Raw genomic sequence first — 20,310 nt, 5'->3', positions numbered from 1 at the left:
TCTTATTGGCTGCAAGTCCTAAGTCATCTTTTAAAATATGCGACATGGGTCTAGGTGTTATCTTCATCTCTGCCACCCCACTCCAACTTAATGTCGCAAAATATTGTACAATGTATTTGCGCCAAATTGAGAAAACTCAATGAACAATCATACAAAAATGACAGATTCCAAATAAAAATTTAGTTTTTGTTTACTTTTAATTGTAACAGAATTATGGCCAGACTAAGTATTTTCCTATTTTAACATGTTCAAATCAAAACTCATTATTTATTAAATGTAAGTAATTCTTTCAGTTATCTGTTCTTTTCTTATGACTGAGTGAAAAATGATGCTTAAAATAATTGATGAAATCCACATAAAATTGCTATTGATTTTAATAACATGTTTCATTTAGGCATGAAGTCATATTGTTAATAGCTAATAAATTAAACAACGAAGTGTAACCTATCAATACGTCATGCCAGAAAAATATTTCAAATTAAAACTACAACTCAAACTATGATTGCAGAGTGTTATTCCAGCAGAGCAGAAATCTATTTTGGGTTTAGGGGTTCCATAAAAGACTATTTTACACAACATAAACTTAGACGTACATACCTATGCATGTATAAATTTATTATAAGTATGTAAACAGATTTATGCCAAGTTGTTCTTCTTTACAGAATATTTTACAAGAAATTATTTTCGGACAGTGATTTTTATTTTAAGGACGAATGGAAGAAGAAGGGGGAGGCTTTTGTCCAGTAGTAGCAGTAGTAGCATGACATATGAATATAGTTAGTTATTAATAGATTGATATTGTAGAGGACACGTGGAGCGAATGAGTGAAGAAAGAATGACGCATCAAATATATAAGGCAAGTGTGTGTGGACAGGTCGGGTCGGGTGAGTGTATGAATGATATTGAAGTAAAAGGGGATAAGACATGGATTTATAGTTATAGTCCAAACAATTAGTAAGTTTTTGGAATGTGTCCTTAAAGGTATAGGAAACTAACAGTCCGTAGTGAGGCTAGCGAAGCAAAAAGAACATTCAAGTTATAGTTATTAATCTCTACATAGGGAGAGAAAAAGAAGTCTGGGAAACTTATTTAGACTGTTTTTTCTCTCTTAGAATGGCATTTGTCTAAGCAGATGATTAGTCAACATTGAAAAGTACTAGATTATCTGCTCAGCCAACTATTAGAAAAGAAAAACCACTGATAATTTACCCACTCTTTTACCATGACAGCCTGATATTGCTTTGTGGACCAATTTCATGCAAATTGGACAAGAAAAGGAATAAGGGACCAAGGATTGATCCTTGAGGAACATCTTAAGTTATTTTTAAAGTTCTCCAGAGATCAAATGGTAATTGGAGCCTGGGCTCCATTTGATGGTAATATTTGTTAAATTTAATATGTTGTTTTAGAAATACCTTTACTTTTAATCTTCATTTCAACCAAATAATGAATAACAGCGGCAAAAGGCTTCCTTAAATCAAAAAAATAAGCTGAATGTGTTCTGTCAAATTTTGATTTATGTGATTGAAGTTTATAATAGCTGTAAGTGTATTTGATCTTGGGAGAAAATAAAAATTATTTTTTAAATACGACTGAGTTTTGTAGATTTTTTCTATAATTTAAGAGTTTTAATGTCAGGGTCTTCTATATTGTAATACCTGACATGAAAATGTGGGCAAATTTTGCAAGTTTCAAACTATTATTTAGTACAAGTTTCAGCTGTAACTAGTCCGATTTTAACTCAGCCTAAGATATAGGATTCCTTTGGTTAGCCGATTACGGAACCCTAAAAATCGTGTATTCTGTTGGAAGCATGGCAAATTACTTGCACGCTTATAAAGGTAATCTTATCGTCTCACTCAGTGAGTCAACTAAGATGGGCTTAAAAATTTACTCCTTATTTTGTATAGGTCTAATATTGTTTCCAATTGCATGCAAATGTGAAATATATTTCTCTGAAAGGTTTTCATCTACTTTGTCCTGCTCAAATTATTTAAGCAAAGGACTGAAAGATGAAATTAATTCCTATAGCAATATTGTTCAAGACATAATGACACGGATGCAGTCTGCTCCTCTTAGAGAAGTACTTATTGATGAGTAAGTATAAAGTTTATATTAATTTCTTAACTTATAATGGAATAATAAATTCAAGCGTTTTTTTTCTCTTTCTCTTTGTTGTGGCTGGTGAAACAGCTGGACCTATTTTCATAAGACTTTATAAAATATAAAAAATGCTTTTTACCAATATGTTGGAAAAATTTTTACCTACATAAAACATTCCTAAATATTTAAAAGTATTTATAATGCAATTAGGCTTAGCTTAAAAAACTTAATTCTATACTACTTAAAAATAAAAATTTCTATACACATACCAAAGTGTTATTTACCCACATTGATATTTCTAAGTATCTGACCTTTTAGAACAGTTAATAATACAAGTTCATTTAACATAGATAAGACCACGCACACTTTGTGTTTACAAGTGAAACAGTATTAAGATCAAGATGAATAGACTATTTTTATATTTCTTCATATATTGTCTTTATTATAATATTTATGTGAGTCCACTGTCAATAATTAATCGATATTCTGAGTGTGGTCTGGAAGAAACATTAATTGAAGAGATTAAAAGCTATAAAAATATGACTAGCACGATTATGAAAGGTATTCTAAATACATTCATAGGAATTGACATGTATGATGAGTGAGTATACATAATATACGGAGTAATAGAATTAAAATATGTAATAATCAATTTTAACATTGTATTCAAATTTAATTTTAATCTTTCAAAACAAATTGTAAATGAAGACAGTTTTGGTTTAAATCAGCTCATGTATAAAATAATTGACAGGAAGAGAAACTTGTTCCTTTTTTTCTCTTACTTTTATAATACTGGTACAGGTCTGTGTATAATATATGTAATTTTCACAATAATTGGTTTTCATCTTAATAATCACTGAACTTATATATGCAATAGGTTCTTTTCTTTAACTAGTATTAAAACAATCATAAAGTTAATAGATAAGTAACCCCAAATTATTTGAAATCCACCGTTTAGTTGGAGTTGGAGTTGTGTTGTACCTCGGACACAATCAATCAATTGTACCTTGGTGAGTGTCGATGTTGTACTTTGGCGAGAAGAATATATTTTTTAAATAAATTCACATTCACGTAATATAATATTCCTAGTAAAATATAAACGATTTGCCTCATTAGAAAAAAGAAACTATAAACATAATTTTGATTTTGTTCAGAATATATGAGTTATTTTTGATGTTAATTAAACGAATAAAGCGGTTTTAGTTAAGAATAGTTATATTTTCCATCAATTACCCCATTTCCAGGGACACCATAGTACTGGCCTAGGTACATAGGGTATGTTGTACCTTGGTCATAAATACCTTTTTTCGATTTAAATATTGAAACACTTGTAAAAAATTATCTGAGTACAGTTCCCCTAGTATATCATATGCCTAATCATATGATATACTAGGGGAACATATCATACTCTTCAGTTTAAATTAAAAGCATAATATAATATATTTAAATGAAGTTTTATCAGATTTGAATTTTTTACTAACGTTCACGTTAATTAAAATGATAAAGTTCGTCGCTTATTTTATTTTGCATGTGATCATAAATAATTAGTTTGTGTAATTTAAGTTATTTTCGTACTGGTTTTGTTTAATAAAGAAAAAAGTATTTATACTCAACCCACATATCTTTTAACATTAAATATTAATATATGTACATGATATGATAATATACGTCTATTTGTGATTCCGACAAAAACTTAAGTAATGACAAATATATTAAGAGCAACTATTAAAATAGGACAATACATTATTGAATATGAAGATGAATAAATATATTTAGGACAACCAATATCAATAAAAGAACAACACTAAAGATAAAATAGATAAAAGAATAAGTAACACTTGGAAGCGGTGCTGGTCACTAAAAAAATTGTTCAAAACGAAACAATTCCAATGTCTCTGAAAAGTAAATTGTACTACATAATATGCACCCTCCCTTTTTTTACTTATGGCCAAACCTGGCCTGCTATGAGCAACAACAAACAATAAAAAGCCCTTAGTTATTCAATACAATATGGAACGAAGTGTATTAAACACAAGGCTTGGGCATCGGTGAACCACCTCAAAAATAAGAAAAATGTCAAAGATGAGCGATACCCTAGAAATGGGAAAATACAAAGAGGACGTCAAATTAGAAGATTAACAAACAGGATGATGAAGGTTGGTTCGAGATAGACATAAGTGGACTTAACTTGATGAAGAATATGCCGAAAGAAAACCTGACCAACGTAGTGGTTGCTGAACATTGATAATTAATTTAATTTAAATTAACGTAAAGATAAAAAAGCGAGAATAAAGGCGTTTATTATAATTAGTTTACAACATTGTTTTACGATTTCGTATTCACATATTAACTTATTATTGCATTTTAGCCTGCACCTGTATTTAATGTTAAATATAATGCAATTCTTGTTCTATTATTTTTCAGGTACGACAAATTCATTGACAAATTTGGGGCTCGACCATCAGGTAGCAAAGTTTTAGAAGATTCCATAGATTATATGGTTAATTTAACAATCGCATATGGTATCAACGAAGTGAAGACTGAAGAGCTAGAGGTATGTAAAATAAAAATAGATTTAATATTGTTTAAAAACAATTGGTAGATACACGAATATGTCCTCCAATAATAATAGCATTAGCATACCCACCCCTTGATGAACTCAACCATAAATTCATTAAGAAGCCTGTTAAGGTAAATGGACTTATCAACGGTGAACTAGGTATGTTCACTCATCTTCAAGTTTGAATTTAATTGGGAAATTCAGCCAGAGATTTGAATCTGCATCTAATGGCTTAATAACACTTGTGGAATGATTATTTCAATAATTTATTTCTTTTTTTTTATGGAATAGGAGGACAAACGAGCGTACGGGTCACCTGGTGTTAAGTGATCACCGCCGCCAACATTCTCTTGCATCACCAGAGGAATCACAAGAGCGTTGCCGGCCTTTAAGGAAGGTGTACCCGCTTTTTTTGAAGGTACCCATGTCGTATCGTCCCGGAAACACCGCACAAGGAAGCTCATTCCACAGCTTAGTAGTACGAGGAAGAAAGCTTCTTGAAAACCGCACTGTGGAGCACCACCACACATCCAGATGGTGGGGATGATATCCTAATTTGTGGCGTGTCGTGCGAAGGTCAAATTCGGCGGCAAGTATAAGGTTAAACAGCTCTTCGGAACACTCCCCGTGATAAATGCGGTAGAAGACACACAATGAAGCGACGTCTCTACGCAATGCCAAGTGATCCAGCCGTTCACAGAGCACTGGGTTCCCGACAATTCGAGCTGCTCTGCGTTGCACGCCGTCAAATGGATCGAACAGATACTGGGGTGTGCCAGACCAGAGATGACAGCAATACTCCATGTGTGGCTGGACCTGCGCTTTGTAGAGTGCTAGAATGTGGGTCGGCTTGAAGTATTGCTGTGCTCTATTAATGACCCCCAGCTTCTTCGAAGCCAATTTGGCTTTGCCATCCAAATGGCCACGGAATTGGCAATCGCTCGGCAAGTTTCAAGACCCAGTATTCCGATACTAGGCGAGGCTTTAAGGGAAGTGTTGTCGAAGAGCGGTGATACGGCAAATGGGGTTTTTTTTAGTGGTAAACGCGCAAACTTGAGTCTTCTGGGGGTTAAATTGAACAAGATTCAATTTACCCCATTCCGCGACCTTCTCGAGAGAGGACTCTATAGAAGACACAAGTTTCTCCCGGCACTGGTCGACGATTTGACCTGCATGGCCCGTGTATACGGCATCACCAGTGCTGTCGTCTGCATAGCAATGAATCTTGGAGGTGTCGAACATATCATTGATATGCAGAAGAAACAGCGTGGGAGATAGCACACAGCCTTGGGGCACTCCAGCGTTCACGGGCTTTGGAATCGAGCAATAACCGTCGGCAACGACCTGTATGCTGCGCCCAGTGAGGAAGCTGGAGGTCCACTTGCATAAGCTCTCAGGAAGCCCAAATGATGGAAGTTTTTAGAGGAGCGCCTTGTGCCATACATGATCAAAGGCCTTCGCTATATCCAGGATAAGTGCCTTCCCCCTTGTTTTCAATAGCCGCCGCCCATCTATGTATTAGGTATACCAGAAGATCGCCAGTTGACCGACAATGGCGAAAGCCGTACTGCCGGTCGTTGATCAACTGGTGACCCTCAAGGTATACCGAGAGCTGGCGGTTAATTATGCTCGCCATGATTTTGGAAAGCAGGGAGGTAATCGCTATAGGCCTGTAGTTTGCCGGATTCGAACTGTCTCCTTTTTTTTGGATCGGATGGACAATAATGTTACAACAAGTTTCAAATTTATAGGTACCTCATTGGGTCAGAGGAGAGGAATCGGTAAAAATGATTCGACCTCGACTTAAGAATATTGCTGTAATTGGACTTGGTTCTAGTGTGCCAACACCAAAAGAAGGAATTGAAGCGGAATTAATTGTTGTAAGAAGTTTTCATGACTTAGATCAGTTACATAATGATGATGTTAAAGGAAAAATAGTTTTGTTTGACCAAGATTACACTAACTATGGAGAAACTGTCATATATAGAGTTGAAGGTGCATCAAAAGCTGCAAGAAAAGGTGCGGTTGCAACGCTTATAAGAAGTATAACACCATTTTCCCTTTACACGACGCACACAGGCTCACAAAACTATGAAGAAGGTGTTGTCAAGATACCAGTCGGAGCTATTACAATTGAAGATACACTTTTACTCAGAAGATTGTTTGATCGGGGAGAGAAAATAATTTTAAAGATCATAATGCAAAGTTCGTATGATACGAAAATATCTAGAAATACAATAATAGATTTGAAGGGAGTTTTATATCCTGAAAAATATGTAATCGTATCAGGACACATTGATAGCTGGGATGTCGGCGAAGGTGCAATAGATGATGGAGGTGGTATGTTTATAAGTTGGTTGGTCCCAGTAGCATTAAAAAATTTGAAAGTGAAATCGAAAAGAACTTTGCGTTCAATATTGTGGACTGCAGAGGAACCGGGTTTAATTGGTGCTGCTGCTTATCTAGAACGTCATATTCAAGAGTTGGACAACATAACTTTTATTATGGAGTCAGATGAAGGAACTTTCAACCCAAGAGGCTTGGATGTAGCTGGATCAAAGAGAGCTCGTTGTATAATCGCTGAAGTTTTAAAGTTATTTCCACCGATGGATAATATGACTGAAAGTGATGCACCTGGGTCTGACATTACACTTTTTATAAAGAAAGGTATTCCAGGAGCTTCACTATTAAATGACAACGATAAATATTTCTGGTATCATCACTCTCAAGCTGATACATTAAATGTTCAGAAGAAAAAAGACGTAATCAAGTGTGCAGCATTCTGGGCAGCTGTATCATATGTGATTTCAGATTTGTCAGAAGATATTCCAAGAGATTAAGATTTTTGTAAAATAAATAACAATAATTTGAGGTTTGATATAATTCAGAAGATTAAAAGAAGTCACAAAGTGCGTTTTTTTAATATAAGCTTTACATATTTTTACTATATTGGCTAAGAACAGTCTTGTATTTGTGATTAATTATAGTTTATAATAAAAATAACTAGAACATGAAAATATTTTTATCATAAATTCACTTTCATATTCACAAAAACAAAATGTATTGTACAAGAATTAAAATGTTATTTATTAAAAAGTTAATAAAAAATGTTTATCACCTGATAGAAAATCTCTTAACCATGAAATTGGAGCTTCCTTTATTTAAATTTACATTTTTAAGCATAGGATTTGTAATGGTTCTAAAATATATTTTTTTTAGTAATTAACACTTGGCGTTGCGTAGACACAAATTATAGTATCATCCCCACCACTTCCCCAACTTTCTTCGACGCACGACTAAGCTGTTGAAGTTAGCAAGTACACTTGAATGTGACAAAGAAGCTCATTCCACCTTCAAGTTTACTTATCCTGTATTTTTTATCACAATAGGGAATTAGACAGGGCGTTCAGCTGATAGTAATTGATTCTCCCTGCCCATTACAATGTAGAGCCACTCTGGATACTTTAAAAATTCAAAAAATTTGTACGACTGTACTCGTCACCTTGAGACATAAGATATTAAGTCTCATTTGCCCAGTAATTTCACTAGCAACGTCACCAGAACACAATAATGCTTACACATTACTTTTCACGGCAGTAATAGGTGTGGTTGTTGTATCTATAATCTAGCCGGCATCCTGTGCAAAGGAGCCTCCCACTGGTGTTGCAAGAGAATGTGGGCGGTGGTGATCACTTAACATCAGGTGACCTTGTACCAAATATCCTGGTGGCCTGATAAAATGAAAATCTCTTAACGTCTTTAAGAGAAGGTGAGAGGGGCTTAGCTATTATAAAGCGTGTAATAAGAAATTATAACAGATATTTAATAAAATAACATTATAATGATGATTAAATCTATAAATCTTTATGCATACAAAGTATATAATATATATTTTATACGAGGTATTAAGTACATATTTATTAACAATTTTATTTTGATTTTTTTTATCAAAAAGCTGCATTTAACGATAACCAATTTGTTTAGCTATAAATTAACAAACCCAATATGCTTTATCAACGCGCTATTTGTTGAGAAAATATTACATTCAATGATTTATGAGCGTATGATGTTCAAATAACCACATGCTATAAATCACGACAAATAAATTTATTGCAAAAAGTTTTACTCTCTTGGCAGATCTTTTATAAAACTGTTTGTATCCACGGGTTGTAATAACGTAACGCCTGCTCAAATATGTCGGCAATTTTTACGTACTTTATAACTATATATATATATATATATATATATTAGCGGCACGCTATCTATGATGGCCGTTTTGACATATTATTATAATAGTGATGTGGAATGTCAATTTATTCTCGAAAATAATATAATCAAATCTATTAGTTTTTGTTGCAAGTAGTACTTGATTAAAAAGGTTTAATAAAACAAAAATATAAATATTTACTTAATATATTTGCACGAACTGAATATTGGAATGAAAATGAATATGCATACTTTATATGCACATAAGAAACATGAAACACAAATACAAAAAGAGATCAAAAAAAGTTGTAACAAAAGGCCAGATTTAATCAGATTCGTCCATACTGCTATTTTCACTGTCGTCACTGCTATCATCACCTACATTAATTATAAGTTCGTTTTCTAATCGTATCTTTTTTCACATCTCTTTCATAATCTTCCCTTATTAATTTAACAGTTCTATTCGCAATGTTCACAAGCTTTAAGCATACACAATATACTAGCGATAGATACATACATATCTTATGGAGATACAACAAAATATAAAAGATAAGCGAATCTATTGTTGGTGTAACCAATTTTGATTGACAGATCATAAATAGTCAGCCATGTTTAGCATTAGCTCCTTAGCATTTTGAATATTAAACCACAAGCTAACAACACACACAACACATCATCAACATTGGTCCCTCATTTTCGGGCTGTGAGCTTGTTCAGTCGCTAATATAATATTAAGTCTATGGTTAGAAATACATTTAAAAGCAATTCGGTTCTAATATATTTCAATATTATAAAAAACGTGTGTGTCTCGGCACGCCCGACAGAAGTGATAACTTCAACTTATCTAAGTTGAACTATTTAATATTGAAATTTTTTGACTTGAGAAAAGCTTAGGTTATTACTACTTTACAATAATTAATTAAATCATTTATTAAATTTAAAATGATTCTTGAATATGTACATTAGAATTTTGTGTATGTACATTATGAGAGTCATTGTTTAATTCTATAAAAGAAATAATTGGTAAGAGTGAGACAGGAGGAGCCTGCATACCGCTGCCGTATGCGTGAGAGAAAGGGACGCAAGACAGATTGCCTCCGTAACGCCTTACGTTACGAAATGGCCTACAATCCCATAAGAAGCTATCACTTCAATAACTTATTGGAATTATTGTCATAATCCTAATAACAATTTGAGAGTTTTACGGAATATCTATAAAATCCTCCGTCCGCCTGTTAACACAAGAACAATCATTATTTTTAATTTAAGCATATCTTTTTCTCAATGTTAGTTTAATTTACCAGAGTGGTCTTAATTCTACACTGGCCTTCAAAAGTAAGTATCACACTTTTCAAATTGGGATAACGTTTTAAGTTCACAAGATATACTTTCCTAATGAAAAGGACTCCAAAGAGAATTTAATTTTATACATAAAAACGTTATAGTCGGTAACCTTCTTTTAAGAATTGGCTGAAAAAAAACTTCAAAAACAAAACCATTCCTTTTTTAAAGTGGACGTTTCCGAATTACAATTTTACCATTCACATTTTTCTTTCTGTTTTAATTTTTTTTCAAGATCAATGGGTCTTGTTTTAAAAAATTATGCTAAAAAGCACATAACATTTATTTATCATGCCTCTTTCAGTTGAAGAATGTGCTAGGATCATGGCTTTTCTGGAACTAGGCATCAGTATACGTCGCACTGCAAGAATGGTGGGTGTGACGGTACGAACGGTCCAGAAGGTAAAGCGAAGGTACGAAGAGACTGGACACCATCTGAGGAGACCTTGTAATGGCAGACCCAGGTGTACCAGTGCCCGAGAAGATAGTTATATTATTTCTACTGTGTTAAGAAATCGCCACCAAAATGCAGTTGAAGTCCAGCAACAGCTACTTCAGACCCGGAGGGACTACATTAGTGACAGTACAGTGAGAAGAAGACTTGCTGAAGCAAATTTGAAACCCCGAATACCAGCGTATGGCCCAAAACTCGAGAGACAGCATCGAGTAGCGAGACTGCGATACGCCCGTGAACACATGCAGTGGGATGAAGAAGAATGGTCAAGAATTTTGTTTGCAGATGAGTCTCGATTCTCCCTTTACACTTCTGATGGAAGGCGAAGTTTTAACAGGCAACATGGTGAGCGATACCTTCAAGCCTGCATCTCAGAAAGAGTCCAATACGGTGGAGGCAGTGTATATGTATGGGCTGGCATATCTTCAGAAGATCACACAGAGCTATTAGCCATAGAAAATGGCACCCTCACTGGGCAAAGATATGCTCAAGAGATTCTCAATGAGTATGCAGGGCCGTATTTAGCAAATATGGGTGATGGATCGATGCTGATGCATGACAATGCCTGGCCACACACGGCTCATATCGTACAAGAGTATATTCAGGAGGTCGGTATCAGCGTGATGGCTTGGCCATCAAGAAGTCCTGATCTCAACCCGATTGAACACGCCTGGGATGAGCTTGGGAGGCTAGACAGAAATCGCAGACCAACACCTACTACCCTCAGGTCACGAAAGCAGGCCCTGGTCCAGAAGAATGGGAGAATATTCCCCAACATTGGCTCCGAAACCTAGTGTTCAGTATGCCGAACCGGCTCGAAGCTGTAATCAGAGCTCGGGGAGGCAATACCAGTTATGAAAAATTAAATAACATGTAATGCATTTTAGTTGATTTTTTTTACACTAAACTAAAAATGTCTATTTTCATTGTTTTCTCTTTTTTAAGTTAAAAATGTTACTAATGTATAACTTTAGTTTCTAAGAATTTAAGCCTATAAAATTTGCAACAAAACGTTTTTAATCTTAAATCTCTACCTTCTATAGTTAAGAAAAAAATTTAATTTGAAAAGTGTGATACTTACTTTTGCAGGCCAGTGTATATAGTGGTCATTGAATGGAAAATAGGTTTTTAGGTATATTATCAATACAGCTTGTAGAGTTGTTGATTTCTTTAGTGTGCTCTAGGAATATATCAAATAGATTTTATGAATTTAACAATGAAATAAATTGTACAGTGATGGTAGAACTTTCTGATAATTTATATATTTCTTTTGTGTGTCTGTTATAACTGAACTCCTCCTAAACGGCTGGACCGATTTTAATGAAACTTTCTGTCTGTCTTCAGGTGGATTCGAGAGTTGTTTAGATTCACAATTGAACTACCCCCTAAACGGCTTCACCAATTTGGATGATTTTTTTGTGTTCCAGTGAATTTGAGATTGGTTTAGATTCTCTATTCCGTCCATATAATATAATACTCCTGCTTATGTGTATGTTATTGAACTCCTACTAACGGCTGGACCGATTTTTCAAATTTAAGACGTGTGTACAGGACAACGTCTGTCGGCTCCACTAGTTACCTATATATTTCTAAGAAACATATTATTTTTACAAAACCTTATCTCACACACTCCTAAATAATTTAAATGATACATTTTTATATAACACTAGTTGATCCGACAGACGTTGTTCTGTATATAATAAATAAAATACTGCTTTTAATGAATTTTTCAATAATATTTCATAACATCAAGAATTATTTCGTAAAATATGCTCCCTGTTATTGTAATGAAATTGTTTTACAGCAGAACTGTCAAACCGTGCGTCAATAAATTCTCTCATAGAAAATATGTCCATACAAACCAAATATCCAGACAAACCATATAATTAAACATAATAGACGACGGGGGACACATCAAAGGAAAAACAAAATTGTTGTTTTTATTTAATTCCGAACACTTTCATAATTATCACCTTTTAAACCTTCCCTGGACTTCCACAAATAATTCAAGACCAAAATTAGCCAAATCGGTCCAGCCGTCCTCGAGTTTTAGCGAGACTAACGAACAGCAATTCATTTATATATATAAGATTAATATGTACTTACAATAATAGCAAGCTCAATTTTTCAAGTAAAAAACTTCTTTAGCGGCGTTGAGCACATTACTTGGGATGGGTATAAAATGTTATCTCGCGTCAGAACACATGGCCGGCGGCCCGATTCACGTAATTTTATATAAGCGATATCGCAGCGACATCTGTCGTTCACCTACGATTCGTATTCACGTGATTTAAATCGTACGTTCGAGAAACGATCCTATCCAAAAATCGCTTAAGCGTATTCACGTCATCTAGACGGACTTCAATCGTTGTGTCAGTGGTATTCTGCTATCTTTTTACAGTCGGTTCCAAACGATTTAATGTCAAATCGAACGTCTGAGAAGTCGCTGAACTGATGTTAGTAATTTGCAGTTGTTGGCTGTTGAAAGTTTTTTCATAAACATGAATATCAGCTTGTCTTGGCTACTTTTGGATCTTTCCGAAAGGGAAGACCGGCGAAGAGAACGTCGACGCCGAAATAATATTATGAGGATCAACTAATATTTTGCTTTCGAAATGATAGATACGGAGTTCTTGAAAACATTTCGCTTTAAGAAAGGATTTAGTCCTTGGTCTCAATGAAGACCTCCTTCCTCTAATTCCACGAGAGCGTAATACTATACTTAGTTTCCTATTTAGGTTGGTAGTTACCAAGAAAGATCTTACCTACCTACTTATCTGACTAGATATTTACTATATTTAAGACTTTAATTAAATAAATTATAAAATCATGTGCTTTTTTACATTATGGGTAATAATATAAATGGCATTTTATGCTACAGGATCTTACCAAACCATTGTTGGTCAGAGTAATTTCAACTCAGTAGGTATCTCAACCTACAGTGTCTAGAGCAATGCGACAGGTGACTAGAGCACTCAATGATGTTGAGTTGATTGTAATTTGAAAGAAACCTATCAAAAATTGTACCAACTTACTTTTTTTAATCAAAATAAGGGACGAGACGAACACGACGCACAGCTGATGGTAATGGATACGCCCTGCCCATTACAATGCAGTGCCGCTCAGGATTCTTGAAAAACCGCAAAAATTCTGAGCGGCACTACAACTGCGCTCGTCACCTTGAGACATAAGATGCGATAAGGTCTCATTTGCCCAGTAATTTCACTAGCTACAGCGCCCTTCAGACCGAAACACAGTATCCATAATCTAGCCGGCATCCTGTGCAAAGGAGCCTCCCACTTGTTCGCTGCTCAGGAAATCACTCAGAAAACAGTGGTTTAGTAAGTATTGAACTTACAAAAATAAACAATTTTTTTACACAGCTTATCCATTTTAATGCCTTGCTTAGAATGTTGGTTAGTTATTGTAAATAAAGTATCGATAAACTAGATTTGTGGGGTATGCCCTATTTACGCCTTTATTTATTTTCGCCATTTTATTTAAGTATTTGTAATTTGTTATTCAGTTTAACGCGAACTTTCGGAATGTGTGTACGATGTCTGGAGTGTCCAAGCGAGTGCTTTACGCAACCCGCGAATGTTTCAAGTTTTTGTTCAAAAAGATAAAGTGTATTTACCTATTAATTTAACTTTCTTAAAGTTCAAGTGAAATGTTTCCATCAATTTTCATTTCTTCGCTTACAATTATGTTATTGTTAAGAGCGTTTACGAGAAGAGAAGTAACAGCCAATTCGCCGCCGCAGCCGTGAGCTACGTTGTCGCTCCTCGGGGCTTAGTACGTAGTCTAAACAGACTGTTTTCTTTTTTCTAATTCAATTTTGATAATTAGTTTCTTTGAAAATATCTTTTTTATAATTTAGGGATTTTAATTTAATTATTAATTTTACTTTACTTCTGTGGACCAGTATGACTTGTATTTTCATTTATTTCATATAAGCTTATTTCCGCTATTAAGCTTTTTAGTTTCCATACTGTATATATAAATGAATTGCTGTTCGTTAGTCTCGCCAAAACTCGAGAACGGCTGGACCGATTTGGAAAATTTAGGTCTAGAATTATACGTGGAAGTCCAGAGAATGTTTAAAAGGTGAAAAAATAGGAAAATGCTCGGAATTAAATAAAAACAACAAATTTGTTTATACTTCGATGTGTCCATACATAATTTCTATAAGAGAATTTATTGACGCACGGTTTGACAGTTCTGTTGTGAAACAATTTCATAACGACAGCTGGGTGCATATTTTACGAATTAATTCTTGATGGTTTGATATATTATTGACAAATTCATAACAAACATTATTTATAATTAACAGAACAACGTCTGTCGGGTCAGCTAGTATGTAATGAAATATCATTGACAAAATTATTTGTATTATGGGGTATTCTAAGTTAAAAAAATATATGGGCTACAGATAAGTAATTACCATAAATTATAAACCACGTTACCAAATTAATAAAATTATAATCATACTCCGAAAACCTCTTCGGCTTATTGTATAAGTATTATTCGGATCGGTTCAGTAGTTCTTGCAGTATAACCGAAGGAAAAAACGGCTCTCCATTTTTTAGATATGTACCTACGTGACATAAAAATTTTGAACAAAGTAACTAAACCTGATCTTGAGGATGCATAGATATTCTCTTGATAATATAGTATTATGCATGTATTGAAATTCAAGGATATAAAAAAAAGTGAATAAAGAATTGTTTAGCGTTTTTTATAAGTGAAATCCCTCACATCTGGGACTAATTACACAAATTAAATTTATTAACAAAATTTATAAACGATGCGGGACTCGAACCCGCAACCTTTCACGTTTCCACTGAGCCAACCGTTCGAGTGACGTCACGTTCATAAATTTTGATATTACGTTTGGTACCCCTTAAAGTTATTATGTATCTTATGCAGGAAGAATTACCATTGCTGTAATAGGTAGAGTTGTTTCCATCACGGGAACCCGAAATAGCGTCTCAATGAAAGCTCTCATTGTTCATGAGATTCAAATAAAACTTAATACAATTTTCGTATTTTCGAGACGGCTTACGTAATGGCTCTCTTGTTTTATCGTTGTGATAAATTCGAGAAGACAAAATAATAAACCAGTAAGGAGTTAAAATTTGAACAACAAAAGACTTATCTTAGCTCTTAGATGTTTATGGCGGGAATGTATTATATTATGTTTGCATTAAATAAACAAATAAACTTGAATCCTAATCTGATTGTTATTTTTATAGTATTACAAAGTGCTATGTAGGGCTTGAAATATATTGGCAATTTTTTCGTATTAGCTAATATGTGACAGCAATAGAAGATTTTCTTCAATACAGAGATAAATTTAAAGTCATCATTATCATCAGCCGGAAGGCATCCACTGCTGGACAAAGGCCTTCCCCAAAGATTTCCACGACGATCGGTCCTACGCAGTGTGTCTCATCCAACGTGTTCCGGCGATGTTGACCAGATTATTGGTCCATCTTGTGGGGGGCCTACCAACACTGCGTCTTACGGTACGTGGTCGCCATTCGAGGACTTTACTGCCCCAACGGCCATCTTTCCGTCGAACTATGTGCCCTGCCCACTACCACTTCAGTTTCGCAATCATTTGGGCTATATCGAAGAGTTTGGTTCTCCTACGGATCTCCTCATTTCTGATTTGATCTCGCAGGTAAACTCCGAGCATAGCCCTCTCCATTGCCCTCTGAGTGACCATGAGCTTTCTCATAAGGCACATAGTTAGCGACCACGTCTGCGTACCGTAAGTTATCACTGGCAACACACACTGGTTGAAAACCTTCGTCTTCAGACACTGTAGTATTTGGGACGAGAAGATTTTACGGAGCTTCCTGAACACTGCCCATCCGAGTTGGATTCGCTGAGTCCTCGCGAGACCTCTTTCGCGAAATTGGACCTGCCTAACTTGATTGTTTGTCCAAGTACAAGTACTCGTCGACAATTTCGAGTAGGTGCGACAAGTACATTTGAACTGGGCATCAATATCAACGACGAATACATCACCCACCTTCGATTCGCATACGATATCGTAATCATGGCAGAGACCATGGAAGATATAAGCCATATGCTTGATGGCCTCAATACAGCTTCCCAAGGAGTAGGTCTCAAAATGAACATGGACAAGACGAAGATCATGTCAAATTTAAAGTCAAAAAAAATAAATACACAACATTTTTTTAGGATATTTTATTCATATACACTCACCTATATTTAGAGTGAAGCAAGTATTATGGGAGGGTAACGAGGCGGCACTAATGAGTTCTAACAAAATATTTAAATTGCGCAAAATATTTTATAAGGAACATATCTTTAAGTATAATTTAAATAGAGATTGCTTATATCAAATTCTAGTAGGGTTCATAAGATACATAATAATGACAAGGAAGTGGGTCAGGGATAGGAAATAATACTCCGCTTGCACTTCGCCGGTCTGCCGCTGTTCCTCTTGTGGGCGGCCGTACCTTCAACGCGTCACACCGCACCGAACACTAAGTCTCTTCTATCTTCTTGGAACACTTCCACTTTTCACTACTTCTTCTTTTCTTCTTCTTCTTCTTTACACTTTCGAATCAGAACTAGAACTGCCGTAGGCCACGCTTAGTACGGCTTATATACCCCCGGATCCGTTCTATTTTCAAAATGATTCTCCCATTCCATCTTTAAATTTAAATTGTACTAGAAAATTCTATTAACTATTTTTATCCTGCTTACACATTTTCCATCCCTTTTTTTCTGTTCGATTTGATCCTGAACTTACTAGAAATTTCCTTTAACTTTACAAAACCCAAAAAATCCATCCACTGGTAGGTGTATCGAACACGGGTCTACAGCGTCTAAAGTAAACACTTTTCCGCTGAGCTGCGAGTATTGCTGACGGAGCTGTTGAAATTAGCAATGTCTTGAAGTTTGACAACTCTCGTCATATACTTCGAAGGGTTGCTACGCAACACTGCCCCCTCCCAAGACATGATCGTCCCGATCATCGTTGCTTCCGTAGTACTTAGCCACCCGTTCGACATGTACGATTTTCGGGGGACTTCAAGGGGTACGCTGGATCCTGAGAGTCACATCATTTATCCTTGTGATTACTTTGTATGGTCCCTCCCAACTTGGTTGGAGCTTCGGAGACTTCCCCTTTCGCCTTACAGGATTGTGTAACCAAATCAGGGTTCCCTCTTCAAAACTAGGAATATTAGCTCTTCGATCGTAGCGGGCCTTCATCCGTTCACTTGCCTTAAGCCCAGTTGTTAGCTAATTTCCTCGTAAATGTCAACCATCTTTTTCCGTAACTCATCCACATATTCTGTTATACTTTTCGGAGTATCCGGTGGATAGCCTGAGAGTAAATCAGCTGGCAATTTCAATTCCCTTCCAAAATTGGCGTACGCAGGAGTCACCGTTGTCGTCTCGTGTATTGCGCTTCTATACGACATAAGAAACAGTGGAATGTACTCATCCCAGTTATCCTGATGACTGTCCACTACTTTTGCCAGATGTCGCTCCAATGTTTGGTTAAACCTCTCCACCATCCCGTCCGACTGTGGATGATATGGCGTAGTTCTGGTCTTATAGATTCCCAAGATCTTGCAAACTTCTTGAAATACTTGTGACTCGAAGTTCCGCCCTTGGTCACTGTGCAACTCCAAAGGCACACCGAATCTGCAGAAAACTTCATTCACCAGCTTCGTCGCAACGGTATCTGCTTCTTGATTCGGTAGAGCAAATGCTTCCGGCCACTTCGTGAAATAATCCATCACCACCATTATGTAACGGCTTCCAGCTTTGGTGACTGGAAACGGTCCGGCTATATCCAGAGCTACTCTCTCCCACGGAGCCCCAACATTATACAATTTCATAGCTCCTCTGCTCCGGGTCTGAGGTCCTTTGACAGCTGCACAACTCTTGCATTTACGGCACCAGTCTTCCACATCATCACGGCAATGCAACCAGTAAAATCGTTCTTTAATTTTTATGAGAATTCTTCTTATTCCCAAATGTCCACCTGAAGAACCATCGTGATAAGCTCTCAGGATCTCGTTCACCTTCTCCCTGGAAACGAACAGTTGCAGATGGCAATCCGTTCCTTGCGGGGTTTCCCATTTCCGGCAGAGCAACCCGTCGTGCATCACCAAACTATTCCATTGTGCCCAGAGACTCTTGGTAGCCGTACTGTGTCTAGCCACTTCAGACCATTTTGGTTTAAGTGATCCACTTGCTAGCCAATGTAAAAGTGGTTGAAGATCCTTATCATTTTCCTTAGCTCTCCTCATTGCATCGTTGCTCCAGTTTCCATCGATCGAATCTGTTCTGATCAGTCGGATTATTTGATTTTCATTCTCCTCCTGACGAATGCAATGTTTGCATTCCGTTGGACAAGGTCTTCTAGATAAAGCATCTGCGTTTCCATGAGTTTTTCCTCGTCGATGTTCGATTTAAAGTCATACTCTTGAAGTTGCTCAATCCATCTGGCCACTTATCCTTCCGGATTCTTGAATTCTAGTAACCACTTCAAGGCGGCATGATCAGTCCTTACGAGGAATTTGCGACCCAACAAGTACTTTTTAAAATGTTGTAATGTCTACACCACGGCAAGTAACTCCCTACGAGTTACACAGTAGTTTCTCTCCGGCTTCGATAAAGATTTGCTAAAGTATGCAATTACAACTTCTTGATCTCCCCTCTTCTGAGATAACACTCCACCAATTCCAGAATTGCTAGCATCAGTATCTACTATGAATCTTCCCTCCGTGTCAGGATATCCGAGGATAGGTGATTCACATAGTCGTTTCTTCAACTCTAAGAAAGCTTGTTCGCAGTCTTCATCCCAAGAAAAGGCTCTTTTCTCCTCAGTCAGTCGATGTAAGGGCTTAGCAACATCGGAAAACCCTTTCACAAAGCGTCGATAATAAGAGCATAGTCCAAGGAATGCTCTCACATGTGTCTTTTCTGTCGGCGTCGGCCAGTCCTTGACAGCACTTATCTTGGCAGGATCCGTCGCAACGCCTTACTCCGAGATAACGTGCCCCAAGTAATTCACCTGACGTTGAAAGAAGGAACATTTCTTTGGACTCAACTTCAAGTTGGCACACTGCAGTTTTGCGAAGACTTTTTCGAGCTTCTTAAGATGATCTTCAAAACTTCATCCCATAATTATTATGTCATCCAAGTAGACAAGGCAGGTTTCTCCCAACATACCTGCCAGCACATTCTCCATCAACCTTTCGAAAGTAGCTGGGGCGTTGCATAATCCAAAGGGCATTGTTTTGAACTGCCATAATCCTTTTCCGGTTGAAAAAGCCGTCTTCTCCTTGTCTTTAGGATCCAGATCAACTTGCCAGTAGTCACTTTTCAAATCCAGAGTAGAGAACCACGTCATGCCACAAAGTGAATCTAAGGTGTCATCGATTCTTGGCAATGGATAACTGTCCTTCTTAGTAACATCACTCAGACGCCGATAGTCCACACAAAATCTAGTTGATCCATCCTTCTTCTTCACCAGATCCACTGGAGAACACCATGGACTCGATGACGGTTCTATCACACCATTTTCTTTCATATCCCGAATCATGTCTTCCACTTCTTGTTCACGTGCAAACGGAATACGTCTTGGTCT

General features: G+C 36.3%; 1 protein-coding gene across 1 annotated transcript in view; it reads left to right on the top strand.

Annotated features, from left to right (window-relative positions):
* The first annotated feature begins 1,852 nt into the window (after positions 1-1,852).
* LOC126974647 (cytochrome P450 CYP12A2-like) overlaps positions 1,853-20,310 on the top strand; it is a 49,474-nt gene continuing 31,016 nt past the window's right edge. The window contains exons 1-2 of the mRNA XM_050822181.1: positions 1,853-2,097; positions 4,528-4,657. Of these exons, the coding sequence (XP_050678138.1) occupies positions 1,877-2,097; positions 4,528-4,657 (351 nt within the window). The 5' untranslated portion in view covers positions 1,853-1,876. The remainder of the gene's footprint in view (positions 2,098-4,527; positions 4,658-20,310) is intronic.

The sequence above is a fragment of the Leptidea sinapis genome, chromosome 33 (genome assembly GCF_905404315.1).
Source record: "Leptidea sinapis chromosome 33, ilLepSina1.1, whole genome shotgun sequence".
NCBI classification, from domain to species: Eukaryota; Metazoa; Arthropoda; class Insecta; order Lepidoptera; family Pieridae; genus Leptidea; species Leptidea sinapis.
Note: the sequence above shows the minus strand (reverse complement) of the source record. Positions and strands in the feature narration are given on the sequence as shown.